The sequence below is a fragment of the Prunus dulcis genome, chromosome 8 (genome assembly GCF_902201215.1).
Source record: "Prunus dulcis chromosome 8, ALMONDv2, whole genome shotgun sequence".
Classification (NCBI taxonomy): Eukaryota; Viridiplantae; Streptophyta; class Magnoliopsida; order Rosales; family Rosaceae; genus Prunus; species Prunus dulcis.
In genome coordinates this window covers 10,455,269-10,478,238 of record NC_047657.1, presented here as the reverse complement: position 1 = coordinate 10,478,238, position 22,970 = coordinate 10,455,269, and the positions used below count along the sequence as shown (strand labels likewise).

Sequence of the window (22,970 nt, the reverse complement as noted above, 5' to 3'; positions counted from 1 at the left end):
TCATTCAAATTATCTATCTTTGATTGACTGAAGTGACTTGCATTTCAAGTAATTAAGAGAATTTATCATGTTCATTCCATTCTTTTCTTATTTCTCGATATCACTTGTATCAATAATTTAAAATAAATTGTAAATAAATCAGTTAATAAGTTGCACGAACAGACTAATTATGATGTGATACTAAAGTATGATTGTAAGGTATAATTTGTGTAGGCGTCACGATATTAAATAGATATTTATTAGCATTGCTTGTTAGTTAGAAATATTAACAGTGTCATCCCCGTGTATGACTATCCATGAGCTTCCAACTCAAGTGATGTTATTTTTTTATGCGATCTCAAGTGATGTTATGATAATGTAAAAAATGATAGATTTTAAGTTCAAATCACATCGTATGAAATTACTGTGTTTTTTTAGGTCAATAGTATGAAATTACTGCTTTTAACAGACAACTTCGGCCCAGGATCTAGCCCATGGAAAATGGTTTTATTTATAGACTAGTGGTTTCATATTCAAATCCCTATGACACTGTGATAGTGTGCGAGAATCCCCCCTCTCCTGTAATTTAAATTATTGCTTGTGCTCAAAAAACAGGCAGCTTTGGACCAAAAATGCAACTGTGCTATGGTGTTACCATGGCTTGTCCATGACAACACCAAAGTCCAATATTTTAGAAATATTGACAGATGAACCAAGTAAAATGTTTTCTTCTCTTCTTTTTTTTATCCTGAAATGGAAAGTCATAATGTCAAAAGGCAGATCGGTGAGAGCTGAACGTTTCAGGGATCAGCGTCAGTCTAAGTAGACTATGGAGATAACAATTAAGAACCGAAAAGTCTCTGTATATAAAGAAGCTCTCTTCTGTTCCAATTCCCTTTTTGGTGTTGTGTTTTCCTTCTGAATCAAAATGTGAAATCTGCTTTGAATGAAGTAATCTTTGACAATTACAATTTACATTGACCAGAAACTGAACAGGAACAGAACAAATCAATTACACATAAAATTTGTAGCTTGTTTTCGCCATAAACAAGCACTCCCAACAAATACGAACCATATCCGCTGATGGCACCCCTGATCCTTCTCTCTCACCAAATTTTCTGAGAGTCCAGGTTCATCCTCAAACTACATTCAACATCCCAAAGATATAGCAATTTTATGCAACTTCAACTGCAGCGTCCCTTAAGAGAAGCTGTGGACCATGGAACCACCCCCATGTACAAAAATTGGCTTGGAACACCACCTAACTCCAAAAACCAAAGAAGAGCTTGCTGGAGCACCAACAAACAGGCACTCAAATTAGCCTGCTGTATTATTAAAAAGAATCAAGAACAATCAACATGAATCGGCTAGTCCTGGTCAGGTCTCTCTACGTCTTGTACACCAGATGGTTCGGGGAATATATCCCTAGAATGCCGTCTGCGTGAGGATGAAAGTTCACCACCACCATTTGGGCCACTTCCCTGTGAACCGGTGGTTCCTGAATGTTTTAAGCCACTCCCTCCTTCCCCTTTGGTAGTGGAGGCTCCTGGTATGACCACTACCTCAGATGAGCTGCGCCAACTACCAAACACAGCAGCATTCCAAGACCCTCTGGAAGAGGTTGTTCTTAGCCTTGCAGAGCCAGAACTATCTTCCCTCACCACCTTCAAAGGATTTTCCAAAGCCTTGAGAATATATCTCATTAGGGGGCGCCTTGAGGGCTTAGGATTTAGGCAGGACCTGGCCACAACAGCCATGGCCCACACTTCCTCTAATAGGTCCTCATCCACAATCAGAGATGGATCCACAATTTTTGTCACAAGTTCCTTGTCATATATACTGATGTATGGTAACGTCTGATCTAATAATTCCTTCATTTCAGCATCACTGGAAGCACTGATGCCCAACTTACCTGTTACCAGTTCAAGTAATACCTTCCCAAAACAGTAAACATCATAGGAACATAATGCTGTCGATGAACCTGGTAATTTGAGAGAGATAAAGAATTGGGTTATTCGAGTGCAAGAAAATAACAAAAAATAGCCAAGGATCATAATTCACTATGGACTAAGACAAGCTTGAAGCCTTAGTGATAGAAACAAAAGCATAAACTACCCCATATTTAAAAATATAAGCTACACCACTTAAAGCTTTACCAAATAATAAGTTAGTCGTTTGGAAATTAAATAGGCAAGAAGAAGATGCTTGCTTGTATTTTGGTTATGGCATTCAACTCATATAAGGATAGGAAAAGGCTTTTTTTTCTTTTTCGCACTTAAGACAACATTTCCTGACAAAAAATAAAAAATGAAAGAAATGCTTGTATTTCTTTTTAAGTTTTCTCATTTTAGTTCAAACAAACAACAGAAAATTTTGTGGAACTATTTTCCGTCCAAACATATGAAGCCTTTGAGCGCTATTAAACATGTCAGTCACTCTTTAATGCCTCAAAGATCCAAAAGCTTAAAGGAGATGTCTAATAAAACTTCTATGAAAAAAAGAAAAAGAAATTAGCATGTATAGTTGGCCCAAAGAGCCGCAAGTCTGTTTCAGTGCTAGGAAATCAATAAAAGGACAGCAAGACATAAAAGTAAGAAGGAGTTAAAATGATGTGAAGTTTTATAACCAGATATGTACATACCAGAAGCTCCTTGCTCAGATGACCTGCATTGTAAAAGGAAAACTAATAAGAACTGTATACACGCAGATCTATTAAATCTTTACAAATGATAATGAACCTAATGCAAAGGCTACACGTAATTCAGCAAAGATGAATAAAGTAAACAAATACAATTAGGTGTATGATAATATTTCTTAGTTTGACAGGATCCACATCATGTAACCTTGTTTCAGGCTTTAGCTTCGTTTAGGGGGCAAAAATAGCTAATACCAATTAACACAAAATGTCTTATAAAAGATATGGCAGACAAAAAACATATATGTCGTGTTAACAAGCGAATAGCAGAAGGAATACCACCGAGACAGTTAAAAATTTGTAGGGGTTGGGGTGGGGGAAGATAGAACTCATCATGTGGTCGCACCTAAGGGTTTTTCATTGGACATACAGATATCATGAGATTTTTTATTTTTTTTTAGGGACGGCAGATATTCTGAGAATTAAAGAAACTCGTTTAATGTAGAAGATATATTGCAAGAAACAATTACTAAAGCAGTACTGGATTTAAAATAAAAATAAAAGGCAAGGAAAACATATGGAGTAAGCAACTAGGACAGCAGCAAGAAATGGATATAAGAGAAAAATTACATGCTGTCTTTGCAAAAAGGACTAAACATATCAGGAGTTACCATAGTAACTCAACAATTGACTGAATAGCAAGATATATCACAAATAAATAGACAATAAAATATAAAACAAATAGAAATTGTTCCTCCAGGAATAGTCACAGTTTGGAAAGAGGAGACAGGTGAATAGATACAATTATGAACAGAACACTTACTGTGGCAACCGCAGCAACCTGGTAATTCTGCTTTGATGAGTATCTCCTTCTTGAGAACAGACATCAGTCAGGCTCCCTAGCCGCACTTCAAATTTATCATCCAGAAGTATACTGCTTGCTTGAACATCCCTTCATTGACCAAAAGAAAGCTATGTCACTACATGCACCACTAGGCATAAGTTCTATAATCTGGCTTCTGGGATCATCAATTGCACTAACAAGAATGCTAAACTAACAAAACCGGGTTGCTCGCTCTCACCTAAACAAATTGACTGTTGACAAAGTGCAAAGATGCAGCACATAAAAATCTTCACTCATTGAAGAATTTACATATATAATTAACATATGAAAATAGTAACAGTTCCAATATTTTGCTACATATTCGTTTCTACCTAAACAGTAATCATCCAAATTTATATTTTATTTTAGTCTTTTAAGAACAATCTTACTTAGACCTAAATGTCGCAATCATCAATCACTATCTGTATAACAATCATGCTTTCAAGTTGGTATAGTTGAATTTCAAGAGAGTGCCCGGCCTCAGTTCAAAACCTCAAACAGATAAATCATTACCAGGAAGCTTATTGAACAAAATTATAGATTCCCCATCTTGTGCCAGTGACATTCATTTGAGATACAAATCTATAGCTTTCCCATCACTTCTGTACTTTAAATATGCAAACTCCATTAACTAATCCACTGCAACAGCCATCTGATACTGAATTATGTTGAAGATTTAGTCTAAAGTCAAATTGGCTTTTGACACATTCAAGCATATGACTTCAAGCCTCAGGGATATTATAATCACCTCTTACAAGCTCCAACCATAATTGCTGCTCAGCTATTTTTATAAATGAAATAAAACAAGATAAAAACATTATCTTCCCCTTAAATTTGTCAAACCCATTATATAGTTTCTTGTAACTGATAAACACAGGAGTATCTTGACCAATATATTTGACCATCTCTGATTTTTTTATTCTTGAGACTAGGAACAATGAAATTTTGTCAATAGAATAACATATGCTATGGTTTGTCCCAGTTCAATGTACTGAGAGTGCAAAATTTGAATCAGAGAACCTCTTACAAAGCCATAGTTAGTCCATTGTATCTTTAGCTTTAGTGTCATAGAGCCTCTGAAATGAACAAGTAGTTTATGCCAGTTCCTAAATGGTTTTAACTTCTAAAGATGAACAAGTAGTTGATGTGAGTTCCTAAGTGGTTTTAACTTCTAATGTGGCACAGAAAGCCCTTAGAAATCCTAAAGACGCCATTAAATTAGTGCCCTTCTTGTTACAGAAAATAAACTCCATCTAAAAATCAATGTTACATATCCATCTAAAACAAAGAACTAAGCAGATACTATAAGTCAGAAATAAAGGAAATTATGAGAACATAATTGCATGGAGAATAAATGAAAAATATCAGAAGGGGAAGAATTGAAACTTAACAAGAAGTAACTCTTAACCTACCTGTGAACGAGGGGAGGATTGCATTCATGATGCAGATAGGAGAGACCCTCTGCTGCACCTAATGCAATCTTTAATCTTGTTATCCAATCCAATGACTGTAAACTATCATCCACTGTGTTGGTTTTCTTGTACAAGGAACTTGATAAGTCCCCATTTGGCATATATTTGTAGACAAGGAACTTCTCATTCTCATTCTCTAAACAGTGTCCCAAAAGGGGAACAAATCTTGTATGTGACACCTTATTAAAGAACTCCAATTCCTGTATGTATGCTTCCTTTTTCATTGAGCGTAAATCAATCCTTTTGATGACCACAGGGATCCCATTTTCCAAGACACCTCTGAAGAGATCCCCTGAGTGACCATTTTTAATTAAGTTTGTATTGCTGAAGTCACCTGCGGCTTGGAGCAGCTGCTGATATGTGAATGCATCTCCTACACGAGAAAAGTTAATTGATCCTCCGGGCGGTGGTGGACCGCTGCCTGTAGTAATTGGCCCCACACCAACCCCTCTTTCAGTTGTAGTGCCCCTCTTGCGTAAACATAGGAGTAGTACTACCAAAATCAACACTAAGAGCACAATCAAACCAACTCCCCCCAAAACTGCAGCTAATATGATCACCTTTTTATTGCTCTTCCCAGGAGGTTTTGCTGGCGGAGGAGGTTGTGTAGAATTTGGCTGTCCGAAATTATCAAAAGTCAAACCCCTACCAGTATAGAATGATGAACATTCTGCCAAAGTCTTTTGATTCTTCACATTTCGAAGGCAGTTGCGATCAAGAGATGCACTAGTGCCCACAAAGCCTGGTACACCACCTTGAAAATAGTTTCCCGAAATATCAATAACACTGAAACTTCCAAGTAAAGGCGTAAGACTTCCATAGAACAAATTCTGAGAAATATTGAATACTGCAGCAGTGGCATTAGCATTCAAGCTAGAATTGGGAAGCAGACCAGTGAAATTATTGCCAGACACATCAAGAAGACTCAATCCAGGCATTGACCACAGCACTTTAGGAAGACCCCCCGTGAAACCATTGTTTCTCAGAACTATGACCTGCAACTGTGTTGAAGTCGGAAACAGATTGTCTGGCAAAGTCCCATTAAGCAAATTTTGTGCAACTATCATTCTCTGCAAGTTCCTTAACCCCCTCAAATCCGAAGGTACTGACCCAGCCAACATATTGGCACTGAGATCAAGGTCAACCAGGCTATCAAGGTCCCCAAGTTGAGCAGGTATTGAAGCAGACAACATGTTACTTGAAAGGTTCAAATACTGAAGCTTCATGAGGGTCCCAATGCCCGGAGGAATGGACCCGGATAAGTAATTCCCAGAAATGTCAAGCACAGAAAGATTCCGAAGATTGCCAAATGATGTAGGAATGGATCCAGCGAGCCGATTTCGTGAAAGATCAAAAACGGAAAGGTGTAACAACTGGCTCAAACTGGCAGGAATTGTCCCATTAAGGTTATTATGAGACAAATACAGACCAGTTAGATTGGATGAATTTCCGAGACTCAATGGAATAGGACCAAGTACAGAACAAGAAGTGAGATCAAGCACTTGCAGGGACCCAACTTGTTGGCCAAACCAGTCAGGAATGGAACCCGGAAGCAAGAAATTGGAGGCATTGAACGACTGCAAAAGGGTGAAATTGGCTAAAGCATCGACTGAAAATTGTGGGTTTTGACTGCCAAGTCGAGTCCTTCTAAACCCAGAAATGTTAATCCCAACAACTCTACCATTCTGGCATTGAATCCCTCTCCAGATTAAGCAAGGGTCTGCCTTTATGGGCCAATCCCTGCTTCTCAACCCTAAGGACGATCTGAGCTCAAGCAGAGCCACTCGCTCAGTGGTTGAACCCAATGGCAATGGCTGGCTCTGTTGCTCAAATGTGGGCTCAAACAGCAACACCACCACCAAAAACAAGGCACAAGAGACTATGCTTCGCTGATCCACCATGGCTCATAAAGATCCAATCATGCCCATCTTAGCTCTCTCTCACACACACACAATCTCAAACATGTACATGTGTTTGACTGCTATAGAACTCCCCAGAATTATACATGCCCTGTACACAATAACAATGCATTTCTCTTTCTAAAAGCCCCCAACTTTCTCCCTCTCTCTCTCTCTCTCTCTCTCTCTCTCCAAAAAGAAAAGCCAAAATGGAAGACACTTACCTCAAATTCACACGCTTTGAGTCTCCACTAGAAACTGTTGAGAGATGGAGAGAGAGGCAGACAAATCTGTCTCCACTTTCTTTGCTTTCCTTTCTTTACTCCCAAAATCTTCAGCTTCTTCAGTTGACAAATCAGGGAGGAAAAAAGAGAGAAAAGACGTAAAATTTAGAAAATGAAAAACCCATTAATTAATTATTAATAAATTTGGAGAGAGAGAGAGAGAGAGAGGGACAGAAAGTGGCTGGTCAAAGCTCAAGAGCAACTGTGGACTATCAACAGCTGCATACAAGAAACCAAAAAAAAAAAAACACAGAGAGAGAAAACCAAGCCTTGATTTTCTCTGTTACCTTCTCTATTTTATTTGGTTTCTGTGTTGAAGGGGCTGCTGTCACTGAAAGAGATGGAAAGTTGAAGTCTTTAGAATGTGGGCTGGTCAATGTGGTTGTGGCTGAATCAGCTGAGTCATTGACTCGGGGTTTGGACTCGTGACTTGGTGATGGGTTTGAACCCAGGTCCGACGCCGGTTCTGTCTGTGAGTCTCAGTGGGTTGGGTTGAATTTGACCTCCGGAAATCCCGCCCATTCCAGCTCACACCCATCCACTGTTTTTTTTTTCTTTCCTATTTTTCTCCTCTTCTATGGAAATCTTATAAACAGCAAAATTTTAAATTTAAAAGAAAAAAAAAAAGTGAACAATGGAAATGTTCTATACAATTATTGCTGTGACCCAATTGTTTAGGGAATTTACTGAAGGGACCCTTGTGTGATTTCTTTTGTGATTTATAGGCTGTCAAGCATTGGGAATATGTGTCTATGAACAAAAATGGATGCTCTGTTTTTTCTCTCTCTGAGAACAAATGGATGCTCTGCTTTTACAACACTATCTCTGACTCTGGGAAACAAAGGAATGAAATTTGGGTAAAATAGTAGGTTATTTGTTTTAATCCAAAAAATGGTAGGTTTTGGTTGTGTAAAATTGGTGTGTACTTGATGGCCTTTAATGATACTTTGTAGTACATGATCATTTTTTCTTTGGAATTAAAGTTTGTCTTTTTAGTGAAATGATCATTTGCACCTACATGGAAATAAAGGGTTGTTCTCTCTCTCCCCTTTTCTCTCACTAACCCAACTTACCCACTTTTTTAATTAGGAAATATCTTTTCAAGGACAATACAAGTGGGAAGAAGTGTGGTGTAAAGAAATGAAGTAAAATTGAATCTGAATGATTAAGAAGCACTTAAGAATACAATGAATTTATAAATGACCCACTAGTGTAGTAGTTTGGAGCAATTGTTCATTCATGAAAGGTTCTGGGTTCGAGTTCTAGCATTTGTATAATATCTGTGAGTTTAGTTTGCAATCGGCCCTCTCAATAAGAAAAGTCTAAAAAATAATAATAATAATACAATGAATTTTGCTTTGAATTCCATAGATATCATGTATATGATGATTATGGTAACCAAGGAACAATTTCATCATTGTCTGAGGTTCCTTTGCTTCACATAGAAAGCATTGGGGACAAATTAATAGGAGACATGATGAAGTGGCAATTCAAAATTTTTTATGTTACATTAGGTAAGTGAGTTGGATTAGGTATGAATTATTATTTTTGGTGATTCTAGCCACACATGAAGAAAAATAGATTTTTAATTGAAAAACAATTACAGCTCAACAACAGTACTTGTTATCTCAAAACATTATTTTCCTTACAAAGGGCAGTTGTCTGAAAACTTATTCTCAAATCAATACATGACATGAGGTATATACTCTTGTTTTAAAATTATATATGTATATAAAGAACCTTTTCTTTTCTATGAAATGGTCTGCTGAGACAAGTTCAAACAATTCATGCAAACCGATGAAAGGTTCAATCAAATTCAATTGTTTTAATTTTGTTTGTTGGATTGGATTTGAAGATAAAGAACTTATTAACTGCATTTCTTTTTCGATTTGGATGAATAAAAAATGGACTAAATCAAATCGTTTCATCATTAGCTTTTAAATTTAAAAATGTTACTTCTGTATTATGAGAGATTAAAAGTGTATGTCATTTGTCTTTTTTATTTTTCGCTCGAGTTAATTTTAATATATTTGAATGTCTGAATTTGTAATCGTTTATTATAATTTTTTTCATTATTATTAGGGCTCGTTTAGTTTGCGAAGTGGGGTTTTTTAGGGGTGGGCATAATTTTGGGTCAATCCAACCGAACCGCCCAATTCATTATTAGAGAGTTGGGTTGGATTAGTTTACTAATGAACGGGTCTTGGGTTCAAAAAATCATAAACTGCTATGTGAAGGGTTGAGTTAAATGTTGGAACCAAAACGTAAAGTGAAGTTAATTTTGAGTTAACCCAACCTAACCACCCAATCCAACCACAGTTGGGTTGGATTGGATTGAGTTGGCCTAATAATAAGTGAATCTTCGATCCAAGAAATCATAAAACCACTCTATATCAATTTGGGTTACAAATTGGGACAAAAAACGACCCAACCCATTACCACCGTAGAAAAATCGAACTAAAATAATGGCCTAGTTCATAAAATAAAAAATAAAAACCTAAGTCAAGAGAGTATGTTGCATATGTGAGTTAGGTCAATTGGCCAGAACAGTGTGCTTTTACATCTGAATTCGATCTCACTCTCCGTGATTTAGAGTAGTTGAAACTATCCAGCTTCTTCTTCTTCTTCTTTTTTTATTTTATTTATTTATTTATTTATTTAAGGAGAGAAATTAAGAGAGGATGTCAATATATATAATGGTTCGAGCTAACGTATTTATTGGTTTAATAGTTCTCTACCCTACGTTTGGGTCGAACTATTCTTCAGTGGGAGGTTGAATAACTAATTTTTACTAGTTCGCAAATGTATTATATTCTTATATCTCGATTTACTCGCTTCGGATTGAAAGTATAAGATAATGGATGGTATCTTTCTGATTTACATAAACAAATGACAATTTTCCCTTTGTTCATGAAGAAATCCATTAAATAGATATCGAAAACTAGTTTATGGGATACAAGATCATGAATGATATTCTCACAAATAAACACATCAAATAGGAATGAAAAACTCTTATTTTTCAAAACAAAAAACAAAAAATCTAGAATTCCGTTTAAGTAAAACAAAAATGGATCTATATCATTGAAATGCTAGAGACAATTATTTATGCATGATTGAACGACTCAATGGTTGGAAGTTTCCTATTCGTACATGGTACTGTCAAGCATGTTGAAAATGAAATTCTCATTTTTATCCAGCAGTGAAAGCATGTTAAACTTAAAGAAACCAAAATTTTGGATGGAATTCTATATGTTTTCATGAGCACTCACCAATATTTTTAAAAAAATTTATTACCGTTGACAATGTAACATGGTTATATTTTGTTGGTCTTTGATACAAGCGATATTGGGAAATCGAACTCATGACATCAAGTACATAAGTAAATGCTCTTAATCACTTGAGCTATAACTTCCTTATTTATCATATAAATACATAAATTCATGGCGGGGTCAATAATATATTGTTACAACAGTTTTTGAGATCAAAATTTCAAGATTTGGTTTGGCAATCCATCCCTATCAAGTCTCAACTAATTTTTTCTGACAGAAAAGCAAGTGTGAATGAATTTTCTCTTGAATTGCATTAAATGCAATTTCCATCGTCGTTAGGAACAAAGAAAAGAACACAAGTGCAAGTTGAACTATCAGTTATTATAAAGAAGGACCATGCAGCAGTCCGAGTCCGATACGCATGCTGCTGTTGGCTCCATGCTTCCACGTTGAAAGACATGGAACGGCAAATAATGCTCAACTACTCACTTCGTTTTTGGCCTCACACACCACAAAATTACAACAACATGAGGAAATTCTTCGTTTTCCTCAGAGTCCTTCTTTCTTTGGTCAAATAAACAACTTTCTGCTAGCCAACTTATGAACAGTGGTCCTGCCTGTGTCTGCTAGTTTTTGGGTCGGGATCAAATTAATCTATGAAATAAAAATTGTACATTGACTTTTTAAAACTAGGGCTCAATATTGAGCACTCAACATGCATGAATTTAGAGATTGGTTTTTTTTTTCTTTCTTTTTTTGGTATGAAAAACATTTCGTTTTCGGTTAAAATAGCATGCATAAGGACAAATTAGATGGCTCAAGCAAGTGCTGAGTGATTTTTGTTTTTAATAAATAAATTTTCTCGTACAGTCGAAGGTTTAAATAAATGACAAATATGTACAACCGTGTTCAATAAAATCTCGTTCTAGAAAAATACTTTTGTATTAAAAGATCACTTGATACAATATGCCGTATACATAGTTGTGATTCGTAATTTTTATAATTTTTAATGAATAATGTTTGACTTCTTATAACATTTCTCTAAAAATTGAGATGAACAATTCACAATTTGAAATGTATTGAAGGAATGACTCCTAAGTTTAATTTGTCCTAGGATTAATCTATTGATAATTAATTATTCTAATCCTGACAGCGATGTAATTAATTTCTTCTGTTGATCAATAAAACAACAATATAATATAATTTTCTATAATTTAAATGTAGCAAACCCTAAAGCTAGATGTAGAATAATTCCCTAAACCCTAAAGGGAAAAATAATACAAAAAGGTTGGAGAAATATCTAACTGCACTACCAAAATGGATTTCTAGTTGCGGAAAGGAAATGCGCCAGTCAAAAGGTCAAACGCCCATATAGTGGTCAAAACTCTGTTTTCTGTTTGGATCTCTCTCTCTCTCTCTTCTTTGTTACACCAGTCGCAGCCACAATGATTAAAGATAGCAACAAAAACAACAACAACAATAGTGAGAGAGACACAGATTGTTCGAAAACAACCATCGGGTTTTCAGTGGCTGCTACTGTTGCTGAAGCCCTCTCTAGGGTTTTGTTTTCCTTATTATTAGGTAATTTTCAGTTTACTACAGTAAAGTTTATCCACTTTTAGAGTTTGGTACAACAAATTTTTTTCGTCTGAGTTACATAAATAAAGTTAATTTTTTTATCACTTTCATATATACCGTCAGTCTTTCCGTTAATAAGTCTGTTAACTGTTGACGTAGCAATAAACATGCCACGTAGACCAATCATATAGTGTCACGTGGTCCACATATTATTAATTAAATAAATAAAATTTAAAAAATAACTTAAAAATAAAAATCATTTCTCATCTTCTTCCCCAAACCCTAGCATCCATCTCCTCACTGCCACCCACCCTCTCGTAGCCTCCGCCCATCCCCTCCTTTCTTTTCTCCCTCAACCCTCAGCCTCATCCATCGTCTCCCAAAGACCCTCTTGCACAAGTTGACCTTAAGCATTATTTGCTTGTGCTATAAATTCAGACCAAAATAGCTTCTTTGACCGCCAAGTGTAGCTCTAAGCCAATAGCAAATTAGCAAATTAGCAAATTGGTTAGTCTGATGTGGACCAAATCCTTGAGCATTGCCAATTTGCCATTGCGCTTTTTTTTTCTTTCTTCTTTTTTCTCAGTTGTCCAAATTATCAATTCAGTCGAGTCAACCACACTTTTTCTTGTTCCTCATGAGGTAAGTGCAGTGAGGCGCACCACTTGCCGCAATATATAATATAAGATGCACTTGCTTTGCTCTTTTTCTAAAAGTCGGCTGCAATGTCACCATCTAGCTAAACCCACACGTTTCTGCTCAATTTCCACTTTTAACAACTAATTAGATGTATTTATACACGTGTTTATTTACTGTTCACATCCTAAGAATTCGTCAAAATAAATGTTTACCTAATACATAAGTTCCCATCTTAAGGATATGTGTACTTACCTAATCCTGAATTGGGGAGTTTAGATCAGGGAATCGGATCAACTATTCTCCTTTAGTGCCGGTTTGACATTGCTTATTTAGGGTGATAAGTGATTTTTTTAAAATTTTGAGAAGCCTAGCCCATTTGGTAAACTATGAGAAAATCACTTATTGTTAAAAATTATTGTGAGAGAGAGTTATAAGGGAATGATTATGTGGCAATCATTTTCTGATTATGCAAGAATCAGTTTCAAATAGGCGTTGGGTTTAATGATTATATGGCAATCATTTTCTGATTATGCAAGAATCAGTTTCGAATAGGCGTTGGGTTTAATGATTATGTGGCAATCATTTTCTGATTATGCATGAATTAATACCAACAACACTTTAAAAAAAAAAGTTTACCAAACGCCAAATAGTTTTCTCTCACAGCAAATCTGACAGCGATTATTTTCACAGCACAATAATGCCCAACTGGTTAGTTGATCTATTTCCGATTTTGAAGATATTCGATTACGAATTTTAAGATGAAACCCACATAATTTTTTTATTTTTGATGTGTTAGTAAACGCGGGAAGTCAGAAATTGAAATCATTCCAATACTCATTCTTGATAAGTAAATATACCATGTTACGTATTTTTGCATTTTATGTCCGTAAGATTAATCAAAAGGTTGAGGGAGATGAATAACTGAGTTACGAGTAGAGGAGGTCAAATTATATATGACATATTTTTCATATTTCCACCATATGGTTACTCATTGCCAATATTATATCCCTAGTGTTTGATGTATAGTGGTGGTAAGATAATTGACTGGTTCAATACGATTATCACATGTTTGTCCTTTGTTAAGTACAATTTTGATTCTTTTTCTGTTTAGAAATTGACTTGTGAACAATGATGACACATTCCATGGAGATGGGAAACCTAAACTAATGTTGTATGGGCATGGTCTTCTCTTTTAATTACTATGTTGAAGCTAAGGAGGCACTCTTTGAAAACTTCAATCAAATAGTTCCTACTATTTATGCATCAAGGGGCTTCCATTAATAGTTATTTCATAATCTGATTTCTATCCTTAGAAATAGGTAAGTTGTAAAGGACCTATTTGTATAGTGGTTTGGAGTAATTACTTCTTCAGGCAAGACCAGGAGTTCAAATCCTAGTATTCGTGTAGTATATGTGAGTTTAGTATATTATCGCCCATTTCAATAGAAAAAATCCTCAAAAAAAGAAATAGGTAAGTTAATAAAATACTTCTAACATATGTAGCTTTCAATATGTATATGTCTTTCAAAATCCAAAGTTTGTGTGCCATTGACTTCCTAATTTTGACATTTTCATGCATCTTTTCTCGCACAATAGGTAAGGTTGAAATCATGAATTTTCATAGAGGTGAGATATAATTCTTTCTTTCGTCTATTATATATAACTAAACTTGACAAGTAGCAATATATCAGTTTAGTTTCACCGCAATCAAAGTACAATCAGATGAGATAGAGAATTCAAAGAATATATAAAGATTTTCTTTGGCTATAACCGTGGGATCAAATAAAGTACTGTAAATATAAAAACCATCAATTTTTCACTCTTTTTAGATTTATTTATAAAACTTTCAATACCAAACTCATGACACTCCTTCTATTAGCATACAATGGGTTCATCTTCTAATAACCCTAAAGGTGTCCAAACCAGGCGTAAGGGGGTGCAATTACACCTCCTATCATCAGAAAAGTCATTATAGATGTTGCATATTGCACATCTGCTCAACCTGAGAGGTGCACTGTAAGTGTTCAACGAAAACCCTAAACGATGGCAGTCTGCTACTACACTGCACTGTGTTGTGCTGCACAACGCACGCTTTTTTACACATGGTCCCCCTCTCATTCAAAGCTCACATCTCCTGTTGTTTATAAGTGCAAACCCCCAACACCGTTCCACCCAGCTTAGAAAAAAATTAGCCCCTTTTAGTTTCACTTTTAATAAAATAAAATAATCCTAATATTAAGATAACCCCTAAGGGGATTCTTATTTGTACAAATGGTACTTCGAACTTGGAACGAGCATGAAGAAATAGCTTCATAATAATTCTGTAAAGCTTCCGCATAATTTCCTTCGGATTGAGCCGACATCCGTTACGGTCGCCATTCGATTCAAAGAATCTCCGTTTCAGAACCGTACATGAGATTTTCATCTCATACGGCTCCTCCTTTATGTGCATAATGATAATAATACATGGAATCAAAAAGACTGAAATATTCTCATTATAAACAAAGCGGGGCCAGATTTAAATACTAGACAGAGATTCAATGAATGACTTTACTTTGGCAACCTGTTCATCCAACTGTAGCGATGTGATGTTCATTTATATATATTATTTTGGTGGGCGACTGTACAAATATTTAAACAAGAATTAATTATAAAGATTATTCAAAGCTAAATTACTTTTAGTGAACGTGGGCGTTTGCTTAGATCTTTGTTTATTTATTATGCTTTTACATCTCACACCACGTACGTTTACTCTCTTTTTGAGTTTTGTATGATAAAGTTTGGAGACGAAGAGAGATTGTGTGGATACCATGTCTGTTTCAGATGATTGCACAATAGCATAGGCACTTTGCGTTAGTGGCTGCCACGCATTCTATTTGCATGTCTAAGTGAAAGAAAAAAAGAGAGTAAAATTTCTATCATTTTTTCGGACGAGGGAAAATAACTCTAAATTTAGCTAAAAGTATGGGAATTTAATAGGAGGAATTGACAATTCCGTTGTTTGGCAATTTAAGCGCAGAATTTATTAAATGATGCGAGCAAAAAAGCTTAGAAATTGGGGCATCAAATTCTGAAATTTAATTTCCACTGAAATAAGCGTCATTTCACAATTTTTATAGTGTCATTTACAAAATTTGACATAAATAAATCCAAACACTAAAATCTTCAATTGCTAGAAATTGAAAATATGGAAATTTAAATTCCGTCATTTTAGAATTTTATGTAATTTTCAATTCATTTATCTAAATCTCTTAACAGTTTGGGCTGGGAAAACTAAACTTAAAAATAAAAAAATTAATATAAAATTCAAAAAAAGAAAAGAAAAGAAACTAGAACATTGTGCTTTGCTTACATGTATCCATTGTGACAGAATTTGATGACCAAACAATTTCGGATCTTAACAAATTTTTTGGAAGGAAATTTAAATATAGATGATTCCGATTGTTGAAATAGCACTTAACATAGATGAAAAATTCATGTTGTATGTATACATTATATATTGAGTCCTTGTAGCAACAAAATTATATGGATTAAGTCCTCCTTTTTACTTCCTTTTTTAAAATTTTTTTTATAATTATTGCTTCTTTTAAAGGGAATGTCCAATATTCCACATGTAGGAACCATTCTGCCCATCACAATGATTATAATGTCCTTAGAAGGGTGGGGCAAACATATTGACAAACATTCATGGCCATGTTTCACCAGAAATAGACATAAGGGCCATATTAGGGATACAAAATTTATGAGGTCTGGCAGAAATTCTGATTATCATAGTCACCCAACAACAACACAGCGTTTATGGGAGGTTAAAGGGGTGGGAGGTGGTTTAAATTGATGAGTTATTCACACTGACACTTCTTGAGATTTTTGGTTTTTTTACAAAATTTTTTGAGGTTTCAAACATTACATGAACATTCTTTGAGGTTTCAAATTGCTTTAACAAAACTCATTTTTGTTGATTGTTAGTCTAAAAATAAATGATTTCATAAATAAATAAATAAAATCTTATGCAAATGACAAAATTAACCTTAATGAATGTATTCTCCAAAAAAAAAAAAAAAAAAGGTCAATGAATGTATGTGCAATTTAATCTCAAAGGCTGACTTTGTCTTTCGAATACATTTTTTTAATTTAAAATCATCAATCTTTGGATTAAAAAACAACGCAAAGGGGTATTGTGAAAACAATTTGAAACCTCAAGAGGTGTTTGTGTAATTTCTAAAACCTTAGGAGGTTTCTTGAAAAAACCGAAAACCTCAGGAAGAGTTAATGTAAATAACTCTAAATTCATCAACACATCATTTTATGATCAATAATTGGAATTAATGGCCCCCAATTTTTTTTGTATTTTTTTCCTTTTATATTAACTTAATCAGCGTGTATTTCAACAAAATTATAGAACTTAATGATTGTGTATAAATCACGTAAAAATGCACATTACATTAATTAGAAGGTCAACTTCCCATAAACATAAAAAATAAAATTAGAGGGTCAATCAATCATACAAATCAATTACACAAACGTTTGACCCCGACCAACTGGAATTGGTTATCCCTTTTCCATGACAAAAAAAGTACTCATAAAATGTTTGTTTGTTTGATGTTGAAACTAAGATTGAAGAAAGAAAAACAAATCAATGTGTCATTATCTTTAATCTCTTGATTGTGGTCAAATCTATTTGTTTATAAGATTTTGAATTTATGAGAGTGGGGTGTTGAGGAATGTAACGCATAGACAAAGTAGACAAGTCAATATCATCGCATTATCATATTGGATTCTACACTATAGTGAGACAATATTACTCTAGTATGTATTAGGGATAGACGACTTATCCATTCAGTGGATTCAAATCCAAACATAACATCTATGGGTAAATAAGAAATATTATTATATTGATTATGTTTAATGAACAGATTCGATCGTAACTACGACTATGAAATTCTATGTTATATAGACTTGTATGTAACTATCGAGAGTGAAATATTGTATATAAACACAATTATGATGTAATAATGTCATATAGGAGATGGTTCAGTATTGTCTATACGTATATCCGTACGTGTGTGCTTAGGTGTAAAGAAAACAAAAGAAACTTTTTGTGTATTCATTTGCACATGCACAACCAACTTAGTTTTGCAGCAACTCGAAGTTTATTATGTTTGTCAAGACAAATCAGAATATCAATATCAGTATATAACAACAACAAAATTACCATATAAAAAAGTGTTATAAGTAGGGTTTTCAGGTAGTGCTTATGTGGCACCCAACTCATCACTTCACTGGTCCCTTTTCTTCTCCAACACCTAAAGTCCCTTCCATTATTCTACACTTTCATGATGGAGGTTTGAAAGTAACACACATGGATGGTGGTTGAGAACAAAAAAATATATATATAACTCCAACTGGTGCACGTGAAACATTTTACTGTGGAGTTACCTTCATACAATTAGCAGATTTGTTTTACTGTGTTGGCTGGCCAGGACAAAGTTTAAGCAAATAATCAAATTTCACCATTGGGCTGCATATTGACCCAAAAAAATGTTAATTAGGAAACTCGGCCGGCCCAAATTCTCTATGTTATTTCCTGGCCTCAACTGCAGAACTAGATGGGCTTAAGAATTTAGAATGGGTTGGGATCATATTGTTATTTGAAACTTAAAGAGGCATAGAGCCCGACCCGAATAAAGGTTTGTCGTACTTGAGGCGAAGCATAAAAGAACTGTGTTTTTTTTTTCTTTTTCTTTTTATTAGGACGGGAGATTCGAGCTTAGAACGCTATCACCATCTATCATTTTTACGTTGTTTGTACACATTAAGGATGTTTGTGTTTGGAATTATTGACTAGTTGATTTAAAATGTTAGGAATCAAGTTCCTACCTTGGAGAAATAGCATATCCTAGAGTGAAAGCTCTTGGGCTCCCTTCCCTTACAAGTATATTTTTAGAGGCAAGTTCTACCAATGGGCTATTAACATTGATATCAAAGCCTGGTTTCACCACACAACTAGGCCCAATTCAATGAAAGAGGGAACCTATAGGTTGGATTAAAATGATAGGTGTTATGAATGGGCATGATATCGAGTCATTGGATACTGATAGTTGGGTAAAGCTGCTTAAAAGGAAGGAAAAGGTTACCATCGGGTCAGTGTCGATAGAATGGGCCAACGAGGACGTTGGGTATGAAAGCATAATGGAATGTTAGGACTCAAGATCCCAATGGGAAAAATAACATATCCTATAGTGCTTTAAGAGCTCTTAAAGACTCTTCACTTACAAGTCGATTTTCTAAAAACAAGAACTAGATGGGCTTAAGCAATTTAGAATGGGTTGGTTGATCATATTGTTATTTGAAACTTAAAGAGGCATAGAGCCCGACCCAAATAAAGGTTTGTCGTACTTGAGGCGAAGCATAAAAGAACTGTGTTTTTTTTTTTCTTTTTCTTTTTATTAGGACGGGAGTTTCGAGCTTAGAACGCTATCACCATCTATCATTTTTACGTTGTTTGTACACATTAAGGATGTTTGTGTTTGGAATTATTGACTAGTTGATTTAAAATATTAGGACTCAAGTTCCTACATTGGAGAAATAGCATATCCTAGAGTGAAAGCTCTTGGGCTCCCTTCCCTTACAAGTATATTTTTAGAGGCAAGTTCTACCAATGGGCTATTAACATTGATATCAAAGCCTGGTTTCACCACACAACTAGGCCCAATTCAATGAAAGAGGGAACCTATAGGTTGGATTAAAATGATAGGTGTTATGAATGGGCATGATATCGAGTCACTGGATACTGATAGTTGGGTAAAGCTGCTTCAAAGGAAGGAAAAGGTTACCATCGGGTCAGTGTCGATAGAGTGGGCCAACAAGGACATTGGGTATGAAAGCATGATAGAATGTTAGGACTCAATATCCCACATTGGAAAAATAACATATCCTATAGTGCTTTAAGAGCTCTTAAAAGACTCTTCACTTACAAGTCAGTTTTTTAAAACATTCTAATCGTGAGCTCTTAACAACGCAAAATAATGCGAAGAAAATAGGCAGTAGAGGAGGCCCATGCTTAAACAGGGTATTTGGAAATGCGTTATGCATGTATTTGTTGTGGGTGATTATGATATGGGCACCCATTTGTGATTTGAAGTTGAAACCCTTGTAATTTTAAACAATCTTGGGCTAGGCCTTAGGAAGGTTCACTTCTCTCCAATCAACTCATAAAAACTGACACCAGCAGGCCCATATATATAGCCAAGAATAATAACATCCCATAAGATCAATAAATGAACAAGAACTCTGATTGGGCCTGCAGATCATAAAATAAAAGAAATTAATAAAAAAATTTCATGCAAAGAAACCCATGTACTGTAGGAGAAACAGGTCGACAATAGGGTGGTGAAAGTGGTGGCATCGCACAGGGCATCCGATTTTTCTTATTTGTCTTTTGTTTTTTTTGTTTTTGGAGAACGTTTTCTATTGAGAAGGGCGATAGCATACTAAACTCACACACACTACACAGATGCTAAGACTCGAACCTAGGACCTTACTTGAAAAAGTAAATATTCCAAACCACTACACTAGTGGGGGAGAGAAATTCAAATATATATGACTTTCAGTCCAAATGCGTAATCATTTGAGTATTTTTTTGTTTGTCAAAGTTAAAAAGTGGAGGGAGAAATTTACACCCTCAAACATAATGAGAATTTGAATTCATAACTACTTGAGAGCACACTAAAAGCCTGAATCAATCTAACAAACACCTCATTGATGATAGTATAACCATTTGAATTACGAAACCCTTTTAAATCTTCTTGTTCTTATAAAATTCTGAAACTAACGTTCGACTGTAAATTTAAAATATAAATAAATTAATAACACCACGTATTTGTTATCACGTAAAATAATACCACTAGGCATTATCACATACAATAGTATCTCCATGTGAGGCCATATGATGTGATCACAGGTGCATATCCGTTAAGAATTTCTCCATATCGATAGCGCCAAAGCATTAAAAAAACAAAAAAGGGTCAGAGGCGCGGAGATACCAACCTAGGGCCACACAAGCAATTCCTTGCAAAGGACAAGGGTAATACCGTACTTACACTCGCGAGATATTTTCCAAGCAGTAAAATATCTCAGCGGGGACAATAATGTGATGTGTGGAACCCACCCATAACCCGTCCCAGTTATTTTTTTATATTTTTATATTTTATCGTTTTCAACCAGAGTCCGTAACGCACCGAATGCCACGGCTCTATCCTTTCCCGGTTTGGAAACGAGGATAAATAACTCCGAACCAAACAAATCACACAGCGAAAAACGTACCAAACAGATGACGTGTCCTGATAATGATTTCAAAACCGGGATAGAGATATTATTAATCCCGTAACCAAACATCATAGGTTTGGATTTGAACCCGAGTAACCAAACAAGCTAACCCTAGTTGAGGGGGAAGAGGCTCTATATAACGAGGCTTTGGGCGTAGCTGTCCTTCGTGCTCTCTTGTTCTCTTCTTCCTTTACAAAAATTCCAGTCCTCTTTTCTCCGGTTACTTTTTAGCAATGGCCTCTGCCGAGATCGAGTTCCGTTGCTTCGTCGGAGGGCTCGCCTGGGCCACCGACAATGATGCGCTGGAGAGGGCCTTTTCTCCGTTCGGTGAGATCATCGAATCGAAGGTCCGTTTGACGCAGAGATCGGATCTGACCCGATTCGGCCTCGCGGCCATCTGTTGTTCTCTCTCTGCTACTTGATCTTCTGTTTCTCTATGTTACTTGATCTATGATTCTCTGTTACTATATGATTCTTATTATTACTCACTCCCAAAATCGGGTACGTTCATCTTCATCTTTCTCTCCCAAAGATTGAAGATCGATCGGTTCCTTTTCATTTTCGCTTATTTTGTGTATTTGTTATGATTATGTGGACGGATCTGATTCGATTTGGTTCGTTTTTGTGTTTTCAGATCATCAACGACCGTGAGACCGGGAGGTCCAGGGGCTTCGGCTTCGTCACCTTCAGCAACGAGAAGGCCATGAGGGACGCGATCGAAGGCATGAACGGCCAGAACCTCGACGGCCGTAACATCACCGTTAACGAGGCTCAGTCTCGTGGAAGCGGCGGCGGCGGCAACGGAGGAGGTTACAGCCGCGGAGGCGGCGGCGGGGGATATGGCGGTGGTGGTGGCTACGGAGGTGGCGGCCGGCGTGAAGGCGGGGGTGGTGGCTACAGCCGTGGAGGCGGTGGTGGTGGATATGGCAGTGGAGGTGGTGGATATGGCGGTGGTGGCCGTCGTGAAGGTGGTTATGGGGGTGGTGAGGGCGGCGGCGCTCGCTATTCCAGGGGCAGCGGTGGCTCTGAAGGCGGCAGCTGGAGGAGTTAAATTTTAGGTTTAGGGTTTGGGAATTTAGTGTTGCTTTTTTGATATGTTCTAGGGTTTAGGTGGTTTCTGGATCTGGTTCTCTGAATCTCTCTAGTTTGATGGTGGTGTGTTCTTTGCGCTCGATAATTTTGATCGATGACTATGTTACTTTTTCCTGTATTTTTGTTCCCAAAGAAAAAAAAAATGGTGTTTGAGAAATGAAGTATAGTTCTTCGTTCGCATATCTCCTGTGTTCTTTCATTTTAAATTTTCCTTTACAAAATGCAAGCAAATTTCAATTGACGTTTATTGTTCTAAAATATAAATTTAATTAAGCTAATATTTCGGATCTATTAAATCAGTAATTTCTAGTTAAAGAGCTCAAATAGTAGTGTGGTGAATTTTACTAATTTATTTTTGTTGGCACAGTAATTATTACGTGTAACACTAGAATTCTACAACAGTTTTAACCACGAGGGTTGAGGGGTTTAATTTGCAATAATGCCCATACAGAACTGAATACGAGTGTAATAATTCGAATCGAAGTCTCAGGTTAATCTAGTAATTTCAGAACCAAGTAACTTGTATAGGATTTGGCCGTTCATGTTTATGCTTATTTGAAATTTTTTTGATTGGGTTTTTCTATCTATGCTTGTCTTTTTAATCATTGGACCGTCTGCGTGGCGTTGAAAATATATATCGGCACCAATCGGTGGGGAATCTTTGAGATTTATGAGTTTAGAATCTAATTAATTAATGAAAATATCTTTTGCCACCAACCAGTAGGGACACTTTCCGGTCGTGAGCTTAATTTCCTGTAATTTTTTTATTCGAGTGTTAATGGGATGAATTTAGTGCAGAGAATCTGGATGGCGGTCGGCCAAATCTTCAATTATTTGACTTGGTTTCTAGTTACTTGGAATGGGAGAAGTATGAGACTAGTATTCGCTCGATTCAATCTGTAATTAATAATTTTAG

General features: G+C 35.9%; 2 protein-coding genes across 2 annotated transcripts; one reads left to right on the top strand and one right to left on the bottom strand.

Moving 5' to 3' along the window:
- Positions 1-815: 815 nt before the first annotated feature.
- LOC117637706 (probable LRR receptor-like serine/threonine-protein kinase At2g16250) lies at positions 816-7,963 on the bottom strand. The gene is made up of 5 exons (XM_034372682.1): positions 7,439-7,963; positions 4,910-7,208; positions 3,438-3,566; positions 2,621-2,643; positions 816-1,960 (listed from the first exon to the last, which is right to left on the bottom strand). Exons 2-5 carry the CDS (start codon positions 6,868-6,870, stop codon positions 1,347-1,349), a joined length of 2,727 nt encoding a protein of 908 aa, XP_034228573.1. The 5' UTR covers positions 6,871-7,208; positions 7,439-7,963; the 3' UTR covers positions 816-1,346.
- Positions 7,964-21,108: 13,145 nt separating this feature from the next.
- Positions 21,109-22,236, top strand: LOC117612208 (glycine-rich RNA-binding protein). Its single transcript, XM_034340969.1, has 2 exons — positions 21,109-21,309; positions 21,597-22,236. The coding sequence occupies exons 1-2, from the start codon at positions 21,196-21,198 to the stop codon at positions 22,011-22,013; spliced, it is 531 nt and encodes a 176-aa protein (XP_034196860.1). The 5' UTR covers positions 21,109-21,195; the 3' UTR covers positions 22,014-22,236.
- The last annotated feature ends 734 nt before the right edge of the window (positions 22,237-22,970 follow it).

Excerpts from the sequence above, each read along its gene's own strand:
- LOC117637706 (XM_034372682.1), bottom strand. The coding sequence starts at position 6,870 with ATGGTGGATCAGCGAAGCATAGTCTCTTGTGCCTTGTTTTTGGTGGTG. Across the intron at positions 3,567-4,909 it reads AATCCTCCCCTCGTTCACAG|GGATGTTCAAGCAAGCAGTA; the intron begins GTAGGTTAAGAG and ends TGGTCAATGAAG. Across the intron at positions 2,644-3,437 it reads AGGTTGCTGCGGTTGCCACA|GTCATCTGAGCAAGGAGCTT; the intron begins GTAAGTGTTCTG and ends TTTACAATGCAG.
- LOC117612208 (XM_034340969.1), top strand. The coding sequence starts at position 21,196 with ATGGCCTCTGCCGAGATCGAGTTCCGTTGCTTCGTCGGAGGGCTCGCC. Across the intron at positions 21,310-21,596 it reads GTGAGATCATCGAATCGAAG|ATCATCAACGACCGTGAGAC; the intron begins GTCCGTTTGACG and ends TTGTGTTTTCAG.